The sequence below is a fragment of the Phycodurus eques genome, chromosome 13 (assembly GCF_024500275.1).
Source record: "Phycodurus eques isolate BA_2022a chromosome 13, UOR_Pequ_1.1, whole genome shotgun sequence".
In the NCBI taxonomy this organism is placed as follows: Eukaryota; Metazoa; Chordata; class Actinopteri; order Syngnathiformes; family Syngnathidae; genus Phycodurus; species Phycodurus eques.
In genome coordinates this window covers 5,224,732-5,250,677 of record NC_084537.1, presented here as the reverse complement: position 1 = coordinate 5,250,677, position 25,946 = coordinate 5,224,732, and the positions used below count along the sequence as shown (strand labels likewise).

Sequence of the window (25,946 nt, the reverse complement as noted above, 5' to 3'; positions counted from 1 at the left end):
ATTAAACACCAAAAATGTGCAAACAAATACGGTGGCTCTTTAACTCTTTTTTTTCTACACCAACCACCACCTCATAAAATTCTTAGCTCACCAAGTACCAACATCATGACCAACATCAAAATGCAATAGTGTAGTGTTAAAAAAAGAAGAAGAAAAGACAGAGGTTTAATTTCTAAAAAGTAAATTTAATATAAGCGTCTTTTGTCTTTGTACTTATTATTTGCTGTGATGTAGGACTGCAAGATGTGTGTGAATCCTCGACTTCTTAAAATTAAATTGTTGTATTATTATTATTATTATGATTATTCATTTTACATGTTACTGAGAATATTGGATTAGCTTGTAAGTGTCAAACGCTGCGAGAAGTTATCAAAAAAGTACAAGTGATATAATCATCACCAGCTGGAGGTTTGAAGCTGATTTATCTCCCGTTACGTCGCTGCTGACACAAGAGGAAAGGAATCAAAGAGGAGCGACTCTAATCACGAGCTCGACTTGTGCAGCAAGATGGATCCCGCCAACAACACTTGGTTTCGTTTGTCACGACGGCGAGTGGCAGTGAAGTGTGTAATTTGGGACACAAATGACGTGTAATGGTGGTATTTTGTTCTATTTTGTAACGTGATATATTTACCGCATATTTAACAAAACAATTGCTGTGTGATTTAGTCATAGTAAAAAACGTATTTGATTGTTGTTACCTTTTTATTTACACATTTAGACTAACCGACAGAATGAGCCAACGATCGCTTTGGAGACGGACAAGAGGGTTGTTCTCTTGCCGTGACATGTCATCTTTGAGGTGCCAGCAGCCCTGAGGCGTTCACGCTCCTCCAGTGCAACATTAGCTTCACGCACACGCTGGCTGCGAGAGCCACAACTGCCACAAATCCGCACTTTTTCGTTATTATGCTCCCCCCGAAGCCGTGGTGAGTAAAGTGTTTAAATAAATAAATACAAAATTTTAAATATATATATATATATATATATATATATATATACACACACACACACACACACACACACAACTGCATGTGGTTTTGACTTTTCGTGTTGTGTTTGAAATTGTTACGTCACTATCATACTACAGTTGGTGCGGTAGAATTTTCAGTCGTTGCCTAACTGCAAAGTATTGAAAGTGACATGCTGCTGTCATTTTCCCTTGCCTCGCAGAGTGACATTAGTCTTTTTGCGCCACTTTGCAACGCGTCTATCTATATGCGTGTGTCGTAAAGAGAGCAAGAACAGTGTTGTCATTGTAACTGACATGTCAAGGGGTCAAGGGGTCAGCCGCATAACGACTGTTATCATAGGGGAGCAGGGAACGACTCCTCCGGTCAAAACTCGCAATATTCCTCCCAAGTGTGACACAGTGGATTTGATGCATACTGTTGCACTTTTCCTAAACACCTTCAGCAACACCAGCACAAGCGCGGGCCCCCCTCCAGCTTCCTTGTGCTTGAGCCTCTAAATAATAGATGTGCTCTCAGTGGAGAGCGCCGCATCTTTCTCGCGGAAGATGCTGTACTAAATGCAGTAAATGTGACGGTAAATGGCTGGAAAGAGGCGACAACTCATTAGAATTACATTCGTCTAGTGTGGCATCTGGATACTGTCTGAAGGGCGCCTCTTGTTTTAGTGCACATTTGTTGATTGAGCCAGACACACACGCACACACACACTGACTCAGTCGGCACGTGTTAACAGTCATCACATTTTGTCAGATTTTATTATTTGATTAGATTTTTTTTTTTTTTTCCCCATTTCTTCTCTATCACTCTACGTTTCAAATGACAATTGCATTCGAATGACCACTTGAAATCAGTCACATACGGTCTTACTTGAGAGATCACGCATGGCCTGCGTGCCTTCCAAAAGTCGACAAATTCTGCACGCTGCTTGTCTAATGAGCAGTGACAGCGGTCTCAAAATTAACAGTACTGGCATTCCATTGCGCTCTATTTTCACCAAGTCGCCTTGGAAGACCCTCAGATGGTTTTTTTTTTGAACCCACTCGATGTTTGGATAAACCTTGCACATTCACATCCCCAAAATAGCAGCTTCTTAACCCCCCAGCCCACTCCCATTCTGTTTCCTCACTGCCTTCACCAAAAACATGAGGAATCGCCATGTTTTAAACCCAATGTTGTTCTCACGCAGAATGTATGTCAACCACCGGAGCTAAAACAATGGCAGGTGTCCTGAAGCGAAAGTTTGCGGCAGTTGAGGAAAACCCCAGCTATTCTTCTTCTTCTTCTTTCTCCTCTCCTCCACACTCTTCACCCACGTCTTCAGGGTGGGACTCGGACGGGGAGAGCGGCTCCTCTGAGATGCACGGACTTTCCAGCTCCTGCGCCCGCCGGCGTACCGCGTGAGTATCCAAGTCGACGAGCCTCCTCTTTCAAATAATGCGAGCCCCTCGCTTATCTGGCCACTTCCCGTTAATGTTTTGTAGGAGTGTCTCTTATCGTGCCGCTGCAGCCCTTATTATGACTTACTCATATGAACATGCTAACCTCAGGGCTGTTTTTGATCATGTTGGGAGAAACGTTGACATCAAGACGTTCGCTTGAGCAATAGGATGCTGTGAATGGAATTTAATATATATATAAAGTCTCCCTTTAAAAAAATATTGGCTGAGTTGCAAGTGGTCTTTTTTTGTTGTTGTATGTATCGGTCAGTTAGCGTGATGCTGTGCCAACCTATTGCGTGCCTGTTGTTTTTAAAAGCGGTGGTGAAGTCGCACAACTGAGTCCCGGTGCAGAGTGTGCTTTTTTAGACATGCGGACACACAGCCGGAGATTAGTTTAGTCAGCTGGCTTCACTTGTTTACTGACTGGTGGGACAAGAATTCATCCACAGTTATGTGTGAAGGTCCGAAAACCAAACTGTTAAACAAAGCAGTAACCTGACACATTACCTTCACTGAATAAAGATTTCCATCATGTGGTGTTTTATTTTCTTCCCCTCTCTGCTGTTTTTTCAGTAGCACCAGACACTTTTGCAGGAATTTGCTATCAATTCAAACCTCGCCTGTGTGGAATTTGAATGTTGTCCCCGTGCCTGGGTGGGGTTTTTTCCGGGCACATTTTTCCTTCCACATCCCAAAAAACATGCACGGTAGGTTGATTGGAGACTCTAAATTGCCCGTAGGTGTGAATGTGAGTGCGAATGGTTGTTTGTTTCTATGTGCCCTGCGATTGGCTGGCGACCGGTTCGGGGTGTACCCCGCCTCCCGGCAGAAGATAGCTGGGATAGACTCCAGCAGCCCGCGACCTGCGTGAGGATAAGCAGTAATGAAAATGGATGGATGGATATGAATGTATTGAGAAATCAGTAGGAATCATTATGTACATTGAGGTTTTTGTCAAAATGTAAAACAACTAAAAATTTAAATAAAAATAGCTTTAAAACTCCAGCAAAAATAATCTGTTAACATCTCATTTTCAGCTAAAAGATGTCAATTGACCAAAATAGAAACTCACTATATTCTACAATTTGGTCAAGGTATGAATAATCTGAGGCTGGCTGGAAAGAAAAATGTTGCTGTGTGATTATAATGTGCTCAATTGATGCTCGATTACTGAATGATTATCTAAACATCTAAACATGGGCTGTTAATGCATCAATAACAAAGTCATCTTTTAAAAAGCAGATTAACACATGTTAACCTCCCCCCACCTCCCATCTCACCCCCTCTTCTCTCTCCCAGGCTGGTCCACAGTGAAAAAGGCGAGGCTGGTAAAGAGGCAGTGCCGCGTACGCTTCGACCAAGTGGCGGTTTTCTGTTTCCCTCGCTGCCAGGGCTTCACCAGTGTGCCCAGTCACGGTGGTGCCACCCTGGGAATGCTGCGGCAGCACAGCACCCTTCACAAGTACACAGTAGCAGAGCACGCATCGGAGCAAAGGCGGCGCCGTAGGCAGAGACACCAGCTCAGACTAAGAGAGGAGACATATGACTCATTGAAACACAATGTGAGTGCACTTCATTGCACCAGTATTTTGTTCTCCTTGTATCCTGTATGTCCTCTTACCTAATCTGTGTTTATCATAGCTGCTCACCAATCAGGTTGTTGGCCAAAATGAAGCAGGTCAACTCACAGTAGAACAGTTCCCATCTGAAGGCGCTGATGTCCACATGAGTGATGCTGAGCTGGACGGTAGAGGCTCGCTGCAGCCGTATTCATCCAGGCAGCGGCAGGCTCTCCTGCTGGCATCTGGGGTGAAGCGCATTGACAAGGAAGAGAAGAAGCAGCTTCACGATCTGCGTCTGTCCAGGGAAGCTTGCGGATGTGACTGCCAGGGCTTCTGTGAGCCCGAGACCTGTGCCTGCAGCTTGGCAGGCATCCGGTGTCAGGTCAGACCCACCTTGAAATGTTTTTTTTATTAATAAGGGAGGGGAAAAAAATCCAAACCTACACGGCCCTGTGTGGAAAAAGTGATTGCGCCCCCCTGTTAAAACATAACTGTGGTTTATCATGCCCAAGATCTAAAGAAATTCAGGAACAAATGAGAAAGAAAGTAAGTGAGCTCTATCAGTGTGGAAAAGGTTATAAAGCCATTTCAAAAGATTTGGGACTCCAGCAAACGACAGTGAGAGCCATTATAAAAAAATAAAATAAAATGGCGAAGATATAGAACAGTGATTAACCTTCCCAGGAGTGGCCGGCCGACCAAAATTATCCCAAGAGCGCAGCGACGACCCCATCCCAGAGCTCCCAAAAGACCCCACAACAACATCCAAAGAACTGCAGGCCTCACTTGCGTCATTTAAGGTCAGGGTTCATGACCCCACCATAAGAAAGACACTGGGCAAACATGGCCTGCATATATATAGCAAGCAGAGTTCTTTTCGAAAACCACTGCTGAGCAGAAAGAACATGTATTTTTATATGGTAGCTGAAACAGCCTTCCAGTCGTATTTTCAAGTTATTGATGATTTTAAAATGTTAGGCATTCATAAGAAAGGCAGTCCTTCTAGACAGATCAAACGGCGGTGGTAAAATGAATTGATTTTCAAAAATAAAATTCAGTGGGCCATGTCTTGACTGTTATTGATTTTAAATGATATGAAAATGACCCAAATAGTTCTGTATTAGTCCCCCGAGTTAGACGACTGATTGAGTTTTGGGTAAACATTTTGATACATAATAGGTGTCACGATCACTGTTCACCGCGGGCGTGATCTCTTTGACCCTCAGGTGGACCGATTCAGCTTCCCATGTGGCTGCACAAAGGACGGCTGCGGAAACACCGAGGGACACGTCGAGTTTGACTCCAAGCGTGTGCAGACTCATTACATCCACACCATCATGCGACTCGATTTAGAGCAGCGATCGGGAGCTGAAACGACGAGCCGAGGGGACCAGCCGCTACATTTAGAAGACCTTGTCGAGTCGGAAGATCTGAGTGAGACTCGTCACGTGAGGAATGAACCATACAAGATGTGCCCTTTTGTTTTTTCTTTGGAAGAAGGCGATCTTGCTCTTACGATTCCCACCAGTCCTACATTTAATTTCCTCCCGGAGCGAGCGGTGGTGGAAGAGAACAGCTGCGGTAGCGACATGACTGAATCCTCCAGCTCTTCTTCTGATTGCGACGGAGGGCATCTTCCTGCCAACCACAGACGAGCGCCTTGTACCCTCAGCATCTGTGATTCTGAAAATAATAACTACTCCGTGTGTCACCAGCTGAGACTTATGGCAGCACCACTGACCATGGGCAGCAGCAGTTGTGACTCTAACAGCACAACCCCTGACCGAATAGGACCACTTTCGGCAAACACCTTCACAGACCATAAAACCACAGTCGTGGTGACGGATTATCTCGATGAAAATGCAAACCTAGCAAGAGACCCGTTTAACGCTGAGGATTCCCTCGAAGGCTTTCCGAACACTCCCTCCCCTACCCTGGACCATCCCTCCAGCGGGTACATGGACCCGAGTCTCTCTTCAGAGTCCGACTTGGAGTTTTTTGACAGCGACTATCCCTCCGGACCACTGCGCAGCTCGTTCAAAAAGCACAGACACTTTCACCCCCTCCGGCTGATGAGCTCTGTTTATTTGCCACAGGGCGAATCAAGCACCTGTCTCCTGGAGTCTCTGATTGGTCTGACTGAGCCGAACCCAGAACTGCCTTATGATCATCGTCAGCTTTGAAAGGAAATATATTGAACATTTTTGACATGACAAAAAGTTGTTTGAGAATGATTAACAGAGATGTGATCTTATGGTTTGACTGATATTATTTTTTTAATCTACTACTATAATCTTTCAGCGAGGTCCATACACTTCTTACCCTGTTACACCACATTTTTATTTCATTAACCTTTATCGCAACTTTGATTTGTTGTTTACATTCCCTTTATACCATTGCTTATATATATATATATATATATATATATATATATATATATATAGGATTCCAAATATATGGCTTGTATGCCATATGTATGAACAACTTGGGGCATGAGCATCTGTCTCACAAAATCGAAACCAATTATTTTAATTGTTATGGTAACTGGCCATAGTATAAGCAGATAACCCACTTAATATAAAGCTATGGAAAAATGTTTACTTTTATGTTTGTCATTTTTATGACTGGCAATGAATTGTTCTTTACATGCCTTCCAATATATTTATGTACTGTAGTAATAAATTGAACTATTTATTCATGAAGTCACTGATCTCAAATGTGTTTACTATATTACATTACATAATTAGATATTTGTTTACTCGGGAATCAAGATTGGTCATTTAGTAAGTTATTTAAGATTCAATGAATGAGTTTGTCCTCATAAGGCTTGCGGGTGGTGGGGTGCCCTGGACTGCTCACTACTGTTTAGGGAATTTAAAGTGTTCAATTAACCTAAGAAAGATTTTTGGGGTTTTTGGGAGGAAACCCAAACACAAAGAGTACATGCAAACTCCAGATGTGAGGCAGATGTGCTTAACACTAATCCACTGTGCTCCCATAAAAGGAATCTGTCAAGAGCATTGTGAGTGAACAAATGTTAGCAGGAAAGTAGGTTCTGTTAGAAATATGGGGGAAATGGCAGAGAGGATAGACATGAGGGATCAGAAAAAAGTAGCACAAATTTTACTGCATGTACAACCCCAATTCCAATGAAGTTGGGACGTTGTGTTAAACAAAGAAAAACCGAATACAATGTTTTGCAAATCATGTTTGACCTATATTTAATTAAATACACTACAAAGACAATATATTTAATGTTCAAACTGATCAACTTGATTGTTTTTAGCAAATAATCATTAACTTAGAATTTTAGAATGTGATTGGGCATTGTCTTGCTGAAATAAGGAAGGAAGTTCATGAAAAAGACGTTGCTTGGATGGCAGCATATGTTTCTCCAAAACCTGTACGTACCTTTTAGCATTAATGCTGCGTTCACAGATGCGTATATTACCCATGCCATTGGCACTAACACAGCCCCATACCATCACAGATGCTGGCTTTTGAACTTTGCGTCCAGAACAGTCCGGATGGTTCTTTTCCTCTTTGGCCCGGAGGACACAACGTCCACAATTTCCAAAAACAATTTGAAATGTGGACTCGTCGGACCACAGAACACTTTTCCACTTTGCATCGGTCCATCTTAGATGAGCTCTGGCCCAGAGAAGCCGGCAGCGTTTCTGGGTGTTGTTGATAAATGGCTTTTGCTTTGCATAGTAAAGTTTCAAGTTGCACTTACGGATGTAGCGCCGAACTGTATTTACTAACATTGGTTTCTGAAGTGTTCCTGAGCCCATGTGGTGATATCCTTTACACATTGATGTCGGTTTTTCATGCAGTGCCGCCTGAGGGATCGACGGTCACGGGCATTCAATGTTGGTTTTCGGCCTTGTCGCTTTCAGGCGGGGATTTCTCCAGATTCTCTGAACCTTTTGGTGATATTATGGACCGTAGATGATGAAATCCCTAAATTCCTTGCAATTGTACGTTGAGGAACATTGTTCAATGACGGAGCAATTCAGGGAAGCTCCTTTTATACCCAATCATGGCATCCACCTGTTCCCAATTAGCCTGTTCACCTGTGGGATGTTCCAAACTGTGTTTGATGAGCATTCCTCAACTTTCCCAGTCTTTTTCGCCACCTGTCCCATCTTTTTGGGAACGTGTTGCAGCCGTAAAATTCTAAGGTAATGATTATTCGCTAAAAACAATAAAGTTTATCGGTTTGAACATTAAATATCTTGTCTTTGTCATGTATTCAATTAAATATAGGTTGAACATTATTTGCAAATGATTGTATTCTGTTTTTATTTATGATTAACACAACGTCCCAACGTCATTGGAATTGGGGTTGTACATGTCCTATTCTTCCTTGATGGCAGAGATGGATTTATCTATGTTGGTAAGCGTGGTCAAGGGAAACCCTTAATAGACCCAATTAAAACAAGTGTGAGAAGACCGGGAAGAAAAGATGAGGCACAGCGGTCCAAATATTCACTGATGGCTCAAAATACCATTCCCCAAAAGTGCAAGTCGGGGGGTCATTGTCCCAATTGTCTAAACTGGTAATTGAATAAATATTAAGTTTTCCTTTTTACTGTTGTAAGACTGCTTAATCACATTTCAGTCTTTCCTTTTTAAAATAAAAAAAAAAATATATATATTATTATAATTATTATTTTTTTCTTACGTACCTTTTTGATTGGACTACCGCGTGTTCCTTACAAATTCGGATTACGCTGCGCATTCGTTATCCGAGGACGCCCTGCAAAATGAACCTGCGGTGAGAGGTTCGGACTGAGGAGGGCAGCAAATCGCCCAAATGAAACGAAAAAAAAAAAAGTGTTCGATGGCAGCGTTGCTCGATTGTTTTTGTCTGCAGACAATATGGCCACGGACGGTCCGATGTGATCATTGACGTGTTTGCTTGATTGTTTTTGTCTCCAGACAATATGGCCACGGACGGTCAGATGTGATTATTTGACGTGTTTTCTTTTCTATTTCTATTTATGTTTCAACGTCCCTTACGAGATGGGTTTGACGCAGAGTTCGGATATATCCGACGGAGGAACGTATGGATATCACGTCCACGGTGTAAGATTGGATTGACTGACTTATTATGGGGTTTGGCAAGAGAACAGCAGCTTATCTGTGCTAACAGCTAACTAAGTAGTCGTACCGGTCGAACATGTCGAGGCGGCGCTGCAAATTTCTCGCATTTCCTTTCAATTCTGCATTCGTTCGTGTGAAATAATACTCGTGTGAGCGTGTATTTCGCTCGGACTCGAGAATGTTGTCGCGGCGTTTCTGTGTTGAAGCAGTTGATTCCATTTTTAGTTGTGACACCAACTTCGCAAACATATCATTGCTCAGATTTTTTTCCCACTCACACACTGTCGGACATCAAGTCACTTAAAATCACTTTTATTGTTGTGGTCGAAGTTTACAGTGGTGCTTAAATCATTTTTGTTATTTACTGTATTTATATAATAGGGCAGTGTGGATGAAGAATGTTAAAATAGTAATTTAAAAAAAAACACCCTTGCGTATTGCAATTATATTAATAAACATTGTTTATTAAGTACCTATGTCACCAATGGTGAGTGTGCATTAATATCTTTGAAAAGTCAGTATTTGTAGGGACGTTCCCGTAGTGTATTCGGTTTTCATTATTGTTCAAACGAACCTGGGTTTTGGCAGGTGCAGCCAAATTCTCCTGCGGAAAAATGTGGCCTGCAACCGTTCTTCGACTTCATTTTGTCTGTGGACCACAAAAGACTTGTGAGTAAATACACGCATTGGCGTACAAGACAAAATATAACACACTTGAACACAATGGGAATTATCATTGATATGTATCAGAATGTCGAAAACAACCAGCTGAAGGAGGTCCTGAAAGCCAACATGGAAAAAGCGGTGAGCGTGGAGGTGTACAGCACCAAGAACATGATGATTCGTGAGCTGGAGGTGACACCCAGCAATATGTGGGGAGGACAAGGCCTGCTGGGGGCCAGTGTTCGCTTCTGCAGCTTCCAGGGAGCCAATGAGAATGTTTGGCATGTCCTGGTGAGGAGGAGAACATATTTGACTGTGGTTATAATTTAAAAACTCTACGTCTTGTCTCTCCTTTAACGAAGATCATATTTCTTCTCCCCAGGACGTGGAAGCCAGTTCACCTGCTGCACTGGCAGGCCTCCGTCCTCACACTGACTACATTGTTGGAGCAGATCAGGTGTTGCAAGATGTAAGTGGAAATAAAACTATATGAAAACGTCATATACGATTATCATGACCAAAATGATCTTGGTTATCAGTTTCATAATAATCAGTTTCATAATGATACATACAGTAAACACCCGCATATTTGCATTTTTTGGAGGAACCTTTCCTCTGTCATTTGCTGAAAAACTCAACAATATGCTGTTACTGTGGTCAGGCTAAAGCAATAAAAATATCACTTTGGTGCCATCATGGTACCAAGGATCTACAACCTCAATTCTAATAAAGTTGGGACGTTGTGATAAACGTAAATAAAAATGGAATACAATGATTTGCAAACCATGTTCAACCTATATGTAATTGAATACAGTACAATGACAAGATATTTAGTGTTCAAACTGATAAACTTGATTGTTTTTAGCAAATAATCATTAACTTAGCATTTTATGGCTGCAACACGTTCCAAAAAAACTGGGACAGGAGGCAAAAAAGACTGAGAAAGTTGAGGAATGCTCATCAAACACCTGTTTGGAACATCCCACAGGTGAACAGGCTAATTGGGAACAGGTGGGTGCCATGATCGGGTATAAAAGGAGCTTCCCTGAATTGCTCAGTCATTCACAAGCAAAGATGGGGCAAGGTTCACCTCTTTGTGAACAAGTGCGTGAGAAAATGGCCCGAACAGTTTAAGGACAATGTTTCTCAGCATACAATTGCAAGGAAATTAGGGATTTTATCATCTGGGGTCCATATCATCAAAAGGTTCAGAGAATCTGGAGAAATCACTGCATGTAAGCGGCAAGGCCGAAAACCAACATTGAATGCCAGTGACCTTCGATCCCTCAGGCGGCACTGCATCAAAAATCGACGACAATGTGTAAAGTATATCACCACATGGGCTCAGGAACACTTCAGAAAACCACAGTGCTACAGCCGTAAGTGCAACTTGAAACTCTACTATGCAGAGCAAAAGCCATTTATCAACAACACCCAGAAACACCGCTGCCTTCTCTGGGCCTGAGCTCATCTAAGATGGACCGATGCAAAGTGGAAAAGTGTTCTGTGGGCCGACGAGTCCACATTTCAAATTGTATTTGAAAATTGTGGACGTCGTGTCCTCCGGGCCAAAGGGGAAAAGAGCCATCCGGACTGTTATGGATGCAAAGTTCAAAAGCCAGAATATGTGATGGAATGGGGCTGGTTTAGTGCCAATGGCATGGGTAACTTACACATCTGTAAAGGCACCATTAATGCTGAAAGGTACATACAGGTTTTGGAGAGACATATGCTGCCATCCAAGCAACGTCTTTTTCATAGACGCCCAAGCTTATTTCAGCAAGACAATGCCAAACCACTTTCTGCACGTGTTACAACAGCGTGGCTTCGTAGTAAAAGAGTGCGGGTACTAGACTGGCCTGCCTGTAGTCCAGACCTATCTCCCATTGAAAATGTGTGGTGCATTATGAAGAGTAAAATACGAAAACAGAGAGCCCGGACTCTTGAACAGCTGAAGCTGTACATCAATCAAGAATGGGAAAGAATTCCACCTACAAAGCTTCAACAATTCGTGTCCTCGGTTCCCAGACGTTTATTGAATGCTGTTAAAAGAAAAGGTGATGTAACACAGTGGTAAACATGACCCTGTCCCAGCTTTTTTGAACGTGTTGCAGCCATAAAATTCTAAGTTAATGATTATTTGCTAAAAACAATCAAGTTGATCAGTTTGAACATTAAGTATCTTGTCTTTGTGGTGTATTCAATTAAATATAAGTTGAACATGATTTGCAAATCATTGTATTGTGTTTTTATTTATGTTTAACACAATGTCCCAACTTCATTGGAATTGAGGTTGTGATATGCATATATATGTATATGCGTGTGTGTGTGTGTGTATGTATGTGTGTGTATATATATATATATATATATATATATATATATCACTGTGCTTGGCCTGACCTGGGTCAAAGTGAGAGCTGTTCCTAATGTATAGTTCATTTAAATAGGAGCTTAATAAAATATATAACAGTATAAGATTAGTCTTTACCAAATCATTGATTTCTGTTTTTATTTGTTTAACACAACATCCCAACGTCATTGGAATTGGGGTTGTATGCCCTATAGGGGCTTGTGCACACCAAAGTCATGAATGAAAATTCTGAACTGAACCAGTAATATAAATTACATTTTATTACAATTTATCAGTATTCCGTGTAACTGTTTTATCCCTAATGAGATGACACAATGCAAGACGACAAAGTCAATTGAGCATAGTTAGAATATTGAGATTAATTCATTCATCAAACGTGCCGATTTCCAGTCAGAAGACTTCTTCTCGCTGATTGAGGCTCATGAGGGGAAGCAAGTGAAGTTGCTGGTGTACAGCGCGCTCACGGACGACTGCAGAGAAGTGGTGGTCACCCCGAACGGAGCATGGGGAGGCGAGGGAAGGTATGGAACACACTTTCTAATCAATTATTTCATCAGTTAGAGGGCTATATGAACCCCTTAGTTCCTCTGTATCTTAAATCTTCATACACAGAGACATTTGGGCACACACACACAGACAGACTCCAAAATCCTGTCAACAGTCTTCCAAGAGGAGTGGAAGTTGTTAAGAGTTACAAAGGCGAAAGGGGTCACCATTTCTGTGTTTTCTTCTGTCAGTTCTTAAGGTGCAGTGACACACTGTGCAAATTTATGTCATATACCCACAAGGACCTTCTACTAGTAGTAAAACTCTACTTTACTGATGCTGGTTCTATTAGGTCAATTAGACAGTACTCACCGGGGGCCTCATGTACAAAAGGTGCGTACGCACAAAAACGTGGCGTTCGTTCTTGTTCACGGCAGAGTTCAGATGTATCAAGAGTGACGTGACCGTGGAAATGTGCGGCGCCTCACGCCAACTGCATGGCTGGCGTACGCACGTTTCCGCAGCTTTTGGTGCCTTGGCGACACTTCGAGGTGATGCTGGGAAACTGTTCACATAAATCTGCACACCAGAGACACGAGTAATTAGCACCGATGAACAATTCATGCCCGGCAACATTTTATTTCAACAATGCAATTGAGGCAAGGACTGAGAATTAATTTGTTAACCAGTGTATTTAATGAACCACTGATATTTGTGAGGACACCTATTAATTGATCAAGGCGGTCATTTATGCCGCCTATTGCCCTCACAATCGCTTCGTGACTCCAGCACATGCACTGAAAAAAAGGTCCTTTGAATTTACTTAATTTGAACATGTACATCGGTTGCACATGATTAAAATGTGTTTAAATTGACAATGTACCCCTCTTCTCCTAAAAAAAAAAAAAAAAAAAAGATTTTTTTTTCAGCGGGCGTGCCCACTCCTGTGTATTAAATAATAAATTGAGTAATCAAAAAGGAGTCAAAGTTTTTGATATCCTCTTTAATATGCTGATGTGCTTCTATTTGAATTAAAAAGATTTATTACAAATACCACACATACAACATTTACGCATGAACCTTTATCTCACAGGGCTGCGTGTAGGTTACTGCATGAACACATTTGTTCTGAGTTCTAAAAATACATGGTATTAACCTTGCCACATGTCCTCCCATCACCGCTGAGAGAGCAGCGTCACCCATGATCGCAGCGATTCTCTCCTCGAACGGGGTGAGGCCCTCCGCGCCAGTTCTTCCGCCTTTTTTATGGCCACAATTTGGCGGTGGGCAGCTGTACTCCGCTTCACATCCACCTTAATGTCTGACCACGTCTTTTTTTTAGTTCAGCGTGCGCGCGCTATTCTGTCTCCACAGCATTGACAGCCGCACACGCACTGTCCCATTCGCCCCTCTTTCGCGTGTTGTTAACGCCGTAGGACAGCGTGCCAAAGAGGATTTTCTTGCGTGCCTCCAGTTCATTGAGCAACCTCAAGTTCAGAAAAACAATTTTTTCTTCATTACCTTGCTCACTTTCCTTTTTTTCTGATCATGCAGAGATCGGCATCTCAGGTGCACGATTCATTTAAATATGATTTGCATATTCAAATGTGGGCGTGGACAGGGAGGAGTCTGCTCGGAAATGCGCTTGGATTCATGAGTACGCAGAGTTTCATACATCTGAATATTTTTGTGCGTACGCCGTTTTCTGGATTTGAGCGTACGCCATGTATGCTTTTTAACTTTGCACAAATCATATGTCTGTGTTATAAACAGGGTATAGATAGATGGCAAGATAGCGAGAGAGATTTGTTAGCTTAGTAACAAAGTTGTTAAAACCTTTGTGCATGATTCTGTATAATAATGAGTGAACTGAAAACAAGAAATTGAACAGGCAGTCTTTGCAGTTCGCAGTACACTAATACTATATACTAATACTAATACTTAGCTTAAACAATATTTACAATGGAAAGTGAGATCTTTAAACTTCATCTGGAGTCCGGACTGTGAGCTGGTTTAACGCGCTGCACGGCTGACATCCATCCATCCATCCATTTTCTGAGCCGCTTCTCCTCACTAGGGTCGCGGGTGTGCTGGAGCCTATCCCAGCTGTCATCGGGCAGGAGGCGGGGTACACCCTGAACTGGTTGCCAGCCAATCGCAGGGCACATACAAACAGACAACCATTCGCACTCACAGTCACACCTACGGGCAATTTAGAGTCTCCAATTTATGCATGTTTTTGGGATGTGGGAGGAAACCGGAGTGCCCGGAGAAAACCCACGCAGGCACGGGGAGAACATGCAAACTCCACACAGTCAGGGCCGGGGATTGAACCCGGGTCCTCAGAACTGTGAGGCTGACGCTCTTACCAGTCGGCCACCGTGCCGCCACGGCTGACATCACATATCAAAAGTTACTTTTTTCTAAATTAGTTACTTTTGAAATCAAGTAATCAGTAAAGTAACAAAGTTAGTTTGTTAGTTTAGGTAACGGTGGCAACACTGGTAGCAGCATGAATATAGGTACGTGGTGGCTACTGGCCAGACATAACGGCGTACTAGCCTGTCTGTGACGTTAGGGTTGGGCATTGAGAATCGAAAACCGATTGGAACCGGGACTAACGTCTGATTCGGATGCCTCCCGGACGCCTCCCTGATGAGGTGTTCCGGGCACGTCCCACCGCGAGGAGACCCAGGACACGACCCAGGACACGCTGGAGCGACTACGTCTTTCGGCTGGTCTGGGAACGCCTCGAGATCCCACCCAGAAGAGCTGGATGAAGTGGCTGGGGAGAGGGAAGTCTGGGCATCCCTGCCTAAAGCTACTGCCCCCGCGACCCGACCTCGGATAAGCGGTAGAAAATGGATGGATGGATGGATGTTTTTAGCGTTTATTTTAGTCTTCAAACCAATGTAACCACCGATGAGAGAAAAATTGGGCTAAAACTTAATTGTAGCAACTTTACATCACAATGAATTGGGACAAAATGCGCATGAACATTGTCTCACAGTATCACAAACACTAACCTTGTGCCTCATCACTGAGTAGGGAAAGGAATCAGCGTTTCATAGCATTTGGTTCCATCCTTTAAAATAAAATAAATCACCGGCGCCGTGTGAAGTTACTTTTCGTGTCAGTGCATACCCTTCAAAATAAAAGGCTACAAGCTTAAAACAAGAAGTGAAGTTAAAAGCTGCACTTATAAACCATTTGACGTGATGAAACAGAATAGAGGGGCAGCTATATAGTCAGTGAAGTCAACTGGGCGAGTGAAACAATACAATAAAATAGAACAGTTATAATAACTGTTTTAACAATGCTATATTTAACTTTTAGCTGAAACATTAATGAATGAATATTAAGTCAATTTGGTTACTTCCACACACATTGCCTTTTAAATCATAGGTTTGATCTTGATACTGGTTATAAAGAACCTCGAGTCAAATGTTCATTTTAGTCTATGCTGCGGGCTGCTAACAAAAGGGATGTTCATAATTTGGACACCCTTTATTTACATCATGCAAACGTTTTTGACCCAGCCCCCGAAAAGAATCGGAATCGAGAATCGTTTGGAACCGGAATCGAACTAACCGGAATCGGAACCAGAATCCCTCAAATTCAAACAATGCCCAACCCTATGTGATGTGCATATGTGGTGCGCGTGTACATGGGTTAGCGATGCTGTGTGTGTTCTATCTGTGTGTGTTCTATCTGTAAGAATCAATCAATTACGGTGAAACAGGCAGCCAATCATATAGCAGCGGGTCGCTTTGACCTCAAATGGAACTCTTAATGACAGACGGCGTAACAGTGCTCGTGCTCTCTCTCTCTCTCTCTCTCTCTCTCTCTCTCTCTCTCTCTCTCTCACAGGACTCCCTCACTCTCTCTCACAGGAGGAGGAGATTGCAGTGGAGAAAAGGCGACTTTCAACCATTAAAACGTACTCGCGCAAATGCGAAAAGATGAAATTTTTAATTGCACAGGCTGAAAAAAGGCCATATTGGGGAAAAAAAAAAAAAGACCATATTGGTCGCATATGCGACCAGTATGGTTGCATTCTCGAGCCCTGCTCATTGCCCTCTACAAAGGTGTCTGTTTCTTAAATGTTTCTTTATAGTCATATATTTTCAAACATTGTGCACGTGAATTTTTTTCAGCTAGCAGAGTTGAAGAAGTTCACATCAGGTGTAACATGCACTAAATTAAATTGCGTAATTTGTTCATTTCAGTTTAGTCAATGTGGTTTTCACTTCTTACACCTTTATTGCATTATTTCTCCATGAAAGCAACAATTTTTCTGGAATTGTTCCAGTATCCTAATGCAACTTCTCCTTGATAAGCATTGGCTCATAACTGGTCTTGTTGCTTTTACTGATTCCCACTTTTAGTTTAGGTTGTGGCATTGGGTATGGCTACCTGCATAGAATCCCTGCACAGTCTGACATATCGACACCAAAGACCCCCGTCCCCCCTGCCCCTGAGGAGAGCCCACCTGCAGAGCTGCCTAACCACGGCTTCACAGAGGTACACAACCCATGAGAAAACTGATTGCATACATCCTCTCAAACACATGAAATAGTTGTTTGACTCATGCCCAATATTGGGTAATATTGACATGGTTATAATATAGAACATAATCGCGATTTTTAGGCACCGTTGATGGCACCTTCAAGCCAAAGTGAGGATGTGTTAGGGGTCACCCTCCATGATGCTTCTCTTACTCCACCCATGCAGAGTGTCATGGATCCTGGTGAGCTGAGTCAAACCTCTGTCTGACCCTGTGATGAATTTTCTACAAGGAATTGCTGTTTTCTGTCCAGGCTTGTCTGATTCTGAATTGGCTGTAATGAGCCCCGTTCATGCTGAATTGTTCGACAAGCTGGATCTGTCAGTGTCGTCCGTCGACATGAACAACACCTCCCTCGCGATGAACGATGAGAGAGAGAACGAGATCTCCGGTGTTGGTAAGTCAGGCTGCAGCATACTCTCATTTTTTCATTGACACAGTTTTGAAATGGAAAAGGGTTATTTGGTCCATTTGCTTCCATTTAAAGGCTGAGCCTGAAAAAAGGTGCCCGACCGATATGGATATTTTTTTTTTTAGGCAAATGCTGAGTCCGATATTTGGTGGAATCAAATTCCGATAACCGATTAATCATCAGTCAATTTAAAAAAAAAAAAAAAAAATGTGAATTTTGTCCGAATTCATTGTGATGTAAAGTTGCTACGGTGACTTTTTAGCTCAATTGTTAATCTTTTGTTTTCTGTCATTAGCTCTTACGTTGGTTTGAAGACTAAAATAAAGCCTCCTTTGCACATGAATTCATGAATTCATTGATCTTCCGTTCTGCGTATCCTCTCCTTTGCACAATATAATCTTTTTCCAAGTGTTATACTGAGGCGACTGGTCATTAATTTGAACAAAGTTAAGGCACGCTTTTGTTCGCTGCCGCCGTTGGGGACAAACACATCTTCGTGCGCGTTCTTCTTCATTTGTTTTCGCCGCTTCTTTGGGGTCAGCGGACGAGGCATCGTAACTGGGAGTCGAAACTTTTAAATTTGAAGGATTCCGGGAGAATCAGAACGTTAGTCCCGGTTCCAAAACGGTTCTCGGTTCTCGATGCCCAAGCCTACTGAGTACCCCTCGGCACGACAATCATACAATAATTCGATCAACTCTTCCTCTTTCTAGTTCGCCATTTTTGTTCTGAAAGATCATGTGTTACAACCTGGCATTTTTATCGGCTGTAAACATCTGCGCTGGTGATTCGACGTGGTCTCGTAGCCAATGTAATTGCAGTCGGCCAAAACCCAACGAAAACTAGTTGCAGAACCACACACACTGCCGGACATGACTGAATAGCCATGTTGTTTTTAGTTCAATTTAAAATAATACAGTAGCCATCTGGTGCCACAAAACGTTGTTTCCCGCTAAGAACTCCTGTGTTGCAGTACAGTATATGCGAGGGTCAATCGCCTGGTGTGTGAGTCGCCAAATGTAATTTTTTTCACAAGTGTCCAGTTCAGTCACATTTGGCTGTGTCGCTCTGTGTGGGAGCACGTGACAAAAACGGACCAATCACAAGAGATGATCTCCGCGGCGTTCGACGCGCAGCAAGAATTTTTGCCGTGTGCGTGTCAAGCTACGCAGAAGGACCGCGCGGGCCAATTTGTCGGTCACGTGATGCAATGCGGGCGTTGTCGGCCGCGCCAAGTATAAAGAGGCCTTAATTATCTCAGCTTGTAGACAGATGCTATTGTTCAGACACAGGTCTTACAGAGTTTACTAATGAGCCCATTTGAATGCCGTTGCAATGCAGGTAAATAGGCTCTCAGATGGTAGTTGTAACGGAGGTCCCTGCGCATACCAATGATGTGGAGACATTCAACACTGATTAGAATTCCAGTTGACTCTGGGATGTAAACACTCAGCGTTGTTTTGTCCGCCCACGTTTGTTATGCAACATTTCTTCATGCTAGTCGTTTTTACTAAATTTTCACTCGACATATACTGTAATTTAAAAAAAAAAATATATATATTCCAAACATTTTTTTGTACAAGGCCACCCACCTAATAATTGCTAACTGGTTGCCAATTGTCAAACAATTTACTTTGTTTTCGTTTTCGGTGTCAACACGTGCCGTTGCGTTATACAGTGTAGAAAACCACACATATTCTCACACGAAAATTTGTTGAACACATTAAACATTAAAAAGCAATTTCCTAAACTTCTTAGGGTGGGATTGATTGTTCAATGTGACCCAAGTTTACAAAAAGACAATAAATTACCACAACATTGATGTATACACATGCAGTAGGCCTACACATCAACTAGTGATAGAGAATACTACCATCACAATTGTATTAAAACAGGCATGGATTAAAAAGCCATTTAACAATATACTTTTATGGTGATGAACATAACAAATAATAAACTGTTGGAAGGTGTTTACAACTATACATTTCCAGTAGGGTTGGGCATTGAGAATTGAGAACCGATTGGAACCAGGACTAACGTTCCGGTTCTCCCGGAATCGTTCAAATTAAAAGATTTCCGTTCCCCGTTTCGATACCTACACCCCCAAGAAGAAGTGGCGAAAACAAATGAGCCGGCGAAAACCAATGAAGAAGACGCGCTTGTGCCCAGCAGCGGCGGCGAACAAAAGTGTGTATTAACTTGGTTAAAATGAATGACGAGTCGCCTCAGTGCAACACTTGGAATAAGATTGTATTGTGTAAAGGAGGCTTGCACGATGTGTAGCGTCTGACGTGCTCCGAGCCTCAGCCTACGCTACGCGGAGCTTCATTTAAAAAAAAAAAATTAAAAAATCACCAGGTGCCGTTTGAAGTTACTTTTCGTGCCAGAATGCTGAGTTCTGGTGCGTACCCTTCAAAATAAAAGGCGACTAGCTTAAAAACGGGAGTCAAGTGAAAACTTGCACATGTAAACCATTTGACGTGATGAAACGGCACCAAATTAACTATTTTAACAATGTTATATTTAACTTTAAGCAAAAACAATTAATGAATATTAAGTCAATTCAGTTAGTTCCACACACACACCTTTTAGTTCATAGGTTTGATATTGATACTGGTTATAAAGAACCCCGAGTCAAATGTTCATAATTTGGACACACTTTATCTAAACCATGCAACCTTTTTTGACCCAGCCCCCTAAAAGAATCTGAATCGAGAATCGTTTGGAACCGGAGTCGCTCAAATTCATACGATGCCCAACCCTAAGTTCCAGTAACCATTTGATTTCCTGTTCTGCAGAGGAGCTGGATGGAAGTGAACTGCATTCTTCCAAACAGATTAACTCTCAAGAGCGGACCCCCCTGGCCTCCGTGGATCTCACTTCTGCTATCATCAGTAGTCAATCTGATTCTGGCGTGTCAGCGGAAGAGCCATCTTACTTCAACTCTTCTCACATACCAGACTCCCTCTGCGAGTCAAGTCATAGCCACAGTCCACCACTAGGTGCACCGTCTGTTGACCAGTCTATAGACCCACTGGAGCCGTACAATGAAGAACCTGCTTGTCCACCTGCTACTGATGTTCTCCCAGGTGAGTCCCAAGTGGATAATGCACCCACTGAGCAAAGTGAAGATCAGTACAAAGATGAGGCTCGTGTGCATCACTGTGAGCATGGGGACACTGAGGATCAACCACGAGAGCCAAAGTTTGAATGAGACTGCATCAGGCCAACCTCAAAAGAAGAAAAAAAAACAAGATGGTGACAATCCCTTCTTTTTTTTTTTTTTAAAGACAAGCATTGTATGTGTATATACAGTGCTCAACATCGAGTACACCCCAACAGATCTGTTACAAAAGTAATTCATATTTTCTATGGGACGTTTTACAAAAACACTTACTCTCACAAATGTAGTCCTTTGGCACGCAAAAATCTAGCAAAGACTTAACTTTTTTTAAAAGAAAATCTGATTCACAAGAATTCAACGACAGGTTAATCCGATGAAAAATTCAAATTCTCGTATTTACCGAGAAATAAAAAGATGATCTACTCCTGTTGAGCACTACAGGTGCATCTCAAAAATTAGAATATTGTGAAAAAGTAAAAAAGAATATGACTATATAATATAAAAATATTGCCATTCATTTCAGAAAGTGAAACTTATTTTATATAATCGTTACACACAGAGTGAACTAATAAGCTTTCTTGTAATTTTGATCATTATAGTTAGAAGATAATGAAAAAGTTAAAATTCAGTGTCTCAGAAAAATTGACTATCACATATGACCAATCATAAAGGATATTTTACGCACAAATGTCAGGCTTCTGAAAAGTATGGTTATTTCTAGATCCTCGAAACTTGGTTGGGCCTCTTTTTGCATGAATTACTGCATCAATGCACCGTGGAACTGAGTGGGTTTAATGGAAGCCCAGGTTGCTTTGATAGCTGCCCTCCGGTCATCTATCTGCGTTGTTGGGTCTGGTGTCTCTTATCGTCCACTTGACAACAGCCCATAGATTATTATTATTATTATTTTTTTTTTAATGGGGTTTAGGTCGGGGGGTTGCTGGCCAGTCAAGCGCAGTAACACCATGGTAATTGAACCAGCTTTTGGTACCTTTGGGAGCTGCCAAGTCCTGCTGGAAAATCAAATCTCCATACAGCTTGTCAGCAGAGAGAAGCATATGAATGAAGTGCTCTAGAACTTCCTGGTAGACGGCTGCATTGACTGTAGACTTCAGAAAAGTGGAGCACGAAAAGCAGATGTCATGGCACCCCAAATCATCACTGACTGTGGAAACGTCACACACCATTTTTTTTTTTTTGTCCCGCTTCTCCTCACTAGGGTCGCGGGCGAGCTGGAGCCTATCCCAGCTGACTCTGGGCGAGAGGCGGTGTACACCCTGAACCGGCCGCCAGCCAATCGCAGGGCACATAGAAACAAACAACCATTTGCACTCAAATCTACACGTATGGGCAATTTAAAGTTTTCAATTAACCTACAATGCTTGTTTTGGGGATGTGAGAAGAAACTGGAGTACATAGGCTTGAAGTATTTCAATGTGTAATATATATATTCACTTTCTGAAATGACTGACAAAATATATTGAACTACTTTTTCTTTTTCTTTATACGTACAATGGTGAGGGAGAGGAAGCAACTCCCGCAAAGGTACTGCAATCTTATGTAGTCCCCTCCAAAAGTATTGGAAAGCAAAGGTCAATTCCTTTTTTTTTTTTTTTTTTGTGGTACACTGAAGACATTTGGGTTTCAGATCAAAAGATGAATATAAGACAAAAGTTCAAAATTCCAGCTTTTATTTCATGGTATTTACATCTAGATGTGTACATCAACTAAGGACAGAGCACCTTTTGTTTGAACCCACCCACTTTTCAAGTGAGCATAGGTATTGGAACATACATTATGAAATTAACTTAAAGTGAATAAGATATAATATTTGGTGGCATAACCCTGACCTGCCATAACTGCATCAAGCCTGCAACCCATTGACTTCACCAGACTGTTGCATTCTTCATTTGAAATGCTTTTCTATGCCTTTACTGCAGCCTCTTTAAGTTAGTTTCTGAGGGTTTCTCCCTTCAGTCTCCTCTTCAGGAGGTAAAATGCATGCTCTATTGGGTTACGGTCCGGTAATTGACTTGGCCAGTCTCAGACCTTCCACTTTCCCCCCCTGATGAAGTCCTTTGTTGTGCTGGCAGTATGTTTGGGGTCATTGTCTTGTTGCATGATGAAGCGTCTCCCGATTAGATGCATTTTTCTGTTAATGGCCTGACAAAATGGTTTTGTAAGCTTCAGAATAAATTCTGCTGCTACCATAGTGAGTTATATCCTCAATAAAGACTAGTGAGCCTGTTCCAGAAGCAGCCATGCAAGCCCAAGCCATGACATTAGCTCCTCCATGCTTCACAGCTGAGCTTGTGTGTTTTGGATCCTCATCAGATCCTTTCTTTCTCTATACTTTGGCCTTTCCATCACTTTGGTAGAGGATAATCTTGGTCTCATCAGTCCATAAAACTTTGTTCCCAAACTTTTGTGGCTCATCTCTGTATGTCTTTGCAATATCCAATCTGGCCTTCTGGGTCTTTTTGCTGATGAGTGGTTTGCATCTTGTGACATGGCCTGTATATTTCTTTTGTCAAAGTCTTCTTCGAACAGTGGATTGTGATACCACTGACTGCTGTCGTTGTCTGTTTCTTCATAGCTCTCACAATGTTTCTGTGATCAACCTGTTGATACCCTTGGCCGACCTGTTCAATGTCTGTTGCTCAGTACACCAGTAGTTTTTCAGGACATCCTAAATTGTTGTATTGGCTATGCCCAATGTTTGTGCAATAGCTCTGATAGATTATCCCTCTTCTCTCAGCTTCAAAATGCTTTGCTTTTCTCCCATAGACAGTCTATTTATGTTTTGATTTGAAACCCAAATGTCTTCAGTATTCAACAAAAACAAAGGAATTGGCCTTTCCGTTCCAATACCTTTTGGATGGGACTGTATGCTGTTTTTATGTGACATCAACAAGTCACTGCTAATTTTGTTTTTACAGATGTCACTTAGTGGAAGTGGACACAGGTTGTGAAACTGGATTCTGACATCGTAAATGTAGTCGTGGACTTTAAAAAGAAGACAAATCATATCTTAAGTACATCACAACAGTAGAAAAAAATATTGATGAAATGACAGGTTTACCTTTGGGCTAGTTTAATTTATTAAGATGCGTGCGCTGTTAATGTAGTTCACTCATGGCTTTCGTTTGAGTAAAGCTTTGAAGAGAGCAGTAGGTTTTTGTTTTTTGTTTTAGTGTATGAAGCTAGAGCTATTAACCCATTCAGCTCAACACAACCCTAGATCACAAAACTGTGCAGTTTTGTGATCTATGCAATATTAGACAACTATTACTTAAAGAACAAGGCAATTGAATAGGTGACTTTTGTAGGTGTAATTACATAGTAATGGTGCTGTTGAGTAATGAATGAGTTTTGTTTTTGGGGAATGTCTTAATAGTTGCTCAAGTAAAGTATTTTTGCAGATATTCTTTCAAAGTGAATACTTTTTTAGCACTAATGTGCTGTCAAATGGAATATTTTATACAACTTATCAAAACTAAAACATGGTCCTTTGTTCTTTTTCAAACTCGGCTGCCGAACACTGACGTCAAAACACATCCTTGCATGATCCCCATAAAGGTGTCATTGTTAAAGAATTCCGATTTATTTCTTTGGAAGCGTAAAATATACATATTTCACAAATTATTACAACAATGGATATTACTGTGTACCCATCCTGTTTTGGCCCACTAAAGCTCACTTGACGTGTTCACATCGGCCTTTGTGGCTAAATGCCATCAAATTTACAATAAAAAGACCTGTTCAGCTTGGTAATACAGTGGACCCCCGCATACTTGCAGTTCGGTACCTGCGGATTCTTTTTCTCATCCCCTCCTTTCTGGGGGGAGCCAACCGTGAAAACCCTTTTTGACAGTCAAGCCTTGCTTTTATTCCCCCCTCCCCCATGTAATTATAGTGGCCGTCAATTACCCACACATTTTCACTGTCTGGCCTGGTCCCTATCCCCTACAATAGCGGGGGTCCACTGTAAGAAGAAAAAAGTTTGTTCTGGTAAAGACTAATCTTATACTGTTATATATTTTATTAAGCTCCTATTTAAATTAACTATACATTAGGAACAGCTCTCACTTTGACCCAGGTCAGGCCAAGCACAGTGATTTATTCATATATATATATATATATATACACACGCATCTCTCTCTCTCTCTCTCTCTCTCTCTCTCTCTCTCTCTCTCTCTCTCTCTCTCTATATATATATATATACACACACACACGCATATACATATATATGCATATCACAACCTCAATTCCAATGAAGTTGGGACATTGTGTTAAACATAAATAAAAACAGAATACAATGATTTGCAAATCATGTTCAACTTATATTTAATTGAATACACTACAAAGACAAGATACGTAATGTTCAAACTGATCAACTTTATTGTTTTTAGCAAATAATCATTAACATGGAATTTTATGGCTGCAACAGGTTCCAAAAAAAGCTGGGACAGGGTCATGTTTACCACTGTGTTACATCACCTTTTCTTTTAACATTCAACAAACGTTTGGGAACCGAGGACACGAATTGTTGAAGCTTTGTAGGTGGAATTCTTTCCCATTCTTGCTTGATGTTCAGCTTCAGCTGTTCAACAGTCCGGGGTCTGTTTTCGTATTTTACACTTCATAATGCACCACACATTTTCAATGGGCGACAGGTCTGGACTACAGGCAGGCCAGTCTAGTACCCGCCCTCTTTTACTACGAAGCCACGTTGTTGTAACATGTTCATAATGTGGTTTGCCATTGTCTTGCTGAAATGAGGAGGGGCGTCCATGAAAAAGACGTTGCTTGGATGGCAGCATATGTCTCTCCAAAATCTGTATGTACCTTTCAGCATTAATGTTGCCTTTACAGATGTGTAACTTACCCATGCCATTGGCACTAACACAGCCCATACCATCACAGATGCTGGCTTTTGAACTTTGCGCCCGTAACAGTCCAGATGGTTCTTTTCCTCTTTGGCCCGGAGGACACGACATCGACAATTTCCAAAAACAATTTGAAATGTGGACTCACAGAACACTTTTACACTTTGCATCAATCCATCTTAGATGAGCTCGGGCCCAGAGAAGCCGGCGGCGTTTCTGGGTGTTGTTGATAAATGGCTTACGGTTCGGATAGTAGAGTTTCAAGTTGCACTTACGGATGTAGTGCCAAACTGTATTTATTTTCTGAAGTGTTCCTGAGCCCGTGTGGTGATAGCCTTTACACTTTGTCA

The 25,946-nt window shown here is 41.9% G+C and overlaps 2 protein-coding genes across 3 annotated transcripts; both read left to right on the top strand.

The window, feature by feature from the left end:
* Positions 1–819: 819 nt before the first annotated feature.
* Positions 820–6,638, top strand: LOC133411558 (cysteine/serine-rich nuclear protein 1-like). Its single transcript, XM_061694079.1, has 5 exons — positions 820–929; positions 2,161–2,331; positions 3,662–3,975; positions 4,055–4,357; positions 5,202–6,638. The coding sequence occupies exons 2-5, from the start codon at positions 2,166–2,168 to the stop codon at positions 6,156–6,158; spliced, it is 1,740 nt and encodes a 579-aa protein (XP_061550063.1). The 5' UTR covers positions 820–929; positions 2,161–2,165; the 3' UTR covers positions 6,159–6,638.
* Positions 6,639–8,898: 2,260 nt separating this feature from the next.
* LOC133411285 (Golgi reassembly-stacking protein 1-like) lies at positions 8,899–24,130 on the top strand. 2 transcript variants are annotated; one of them, XM_061693451.1, is made up of 9 exons: positions 8,899–9,066; positions 9,679–9,753; positions 9,835–10,038; positions 10,130–10,216; positions 12,509–12,639; positions 16,993–17,128; positions 17,255–17,354; positions 17,425–17,568; positions 20,382–24,130. In XM_061693451.1, the coding sequence occupies exons 1-9, from the start codon at positions 9,004–9,006 to the stop codon at positions 20,795–20,797; spliced, it is 1,356 nt and encodes a 451-aa protein (XP_061549435.1). In that variant the 5' UTR covers positions 8,899–9,003; the 3' UTR covers positions 20,798–24,130. The 2 variants fall into 2 exon arrangements, with proteins under 2 accessions (XP_061549435.1, XP_061549434.1); XM_061693450.1 differs by having other exon boundaries at positions 9,673–9,753.
* Positions 24,131–25,946: the final 1,816 nt, after the last annotated feature.

Bases quoted from the DNA above. Each gene is read 5' to 3' on its own strand.
- LOC133411558 (XM_061694079.1), top strand. From the start codon at position 2,166: ATGTCAACCACCGGAGCTAAAACAATGGCAGGTGTCCTGAAGCGAAAG. The intron at 3,976-4,054 runs GTGAGTGCACTT...TGTTTATCATAG, and splicing joins ATGACTCATTGAAACACAAT to CTGCTCACCAATCAGGTTGT. The intron at 4,358-5,201 runs GTCAGACCCACC...TTTGACCCTCAG, and splicing joins TGGCAGGCATCCGGTGTCAG to GTGGACCGATTCAGCTTCCC.
- LOC133411285 (XM_061693450.1), top strand. From the start codon at position 9,004: ATGGGTTTGACGCAGAGTTCGGATATATCCGACGGAGGAACGTATGGA. The intron at 9,754-9,834 runs GTGAGTAAATAC...GATATGTATCAG, and splicing joins CTGTGGACCACAAAAGACTT to AATGTCGAAAACAACCAGCT. The intron at 17,129-17,254 runs GTACACAACCCA...CGCGATTTTTAG, and splicing joins CTAACCACGGCTTCACAGAG to GCACCGTTGATGGCACCTTC.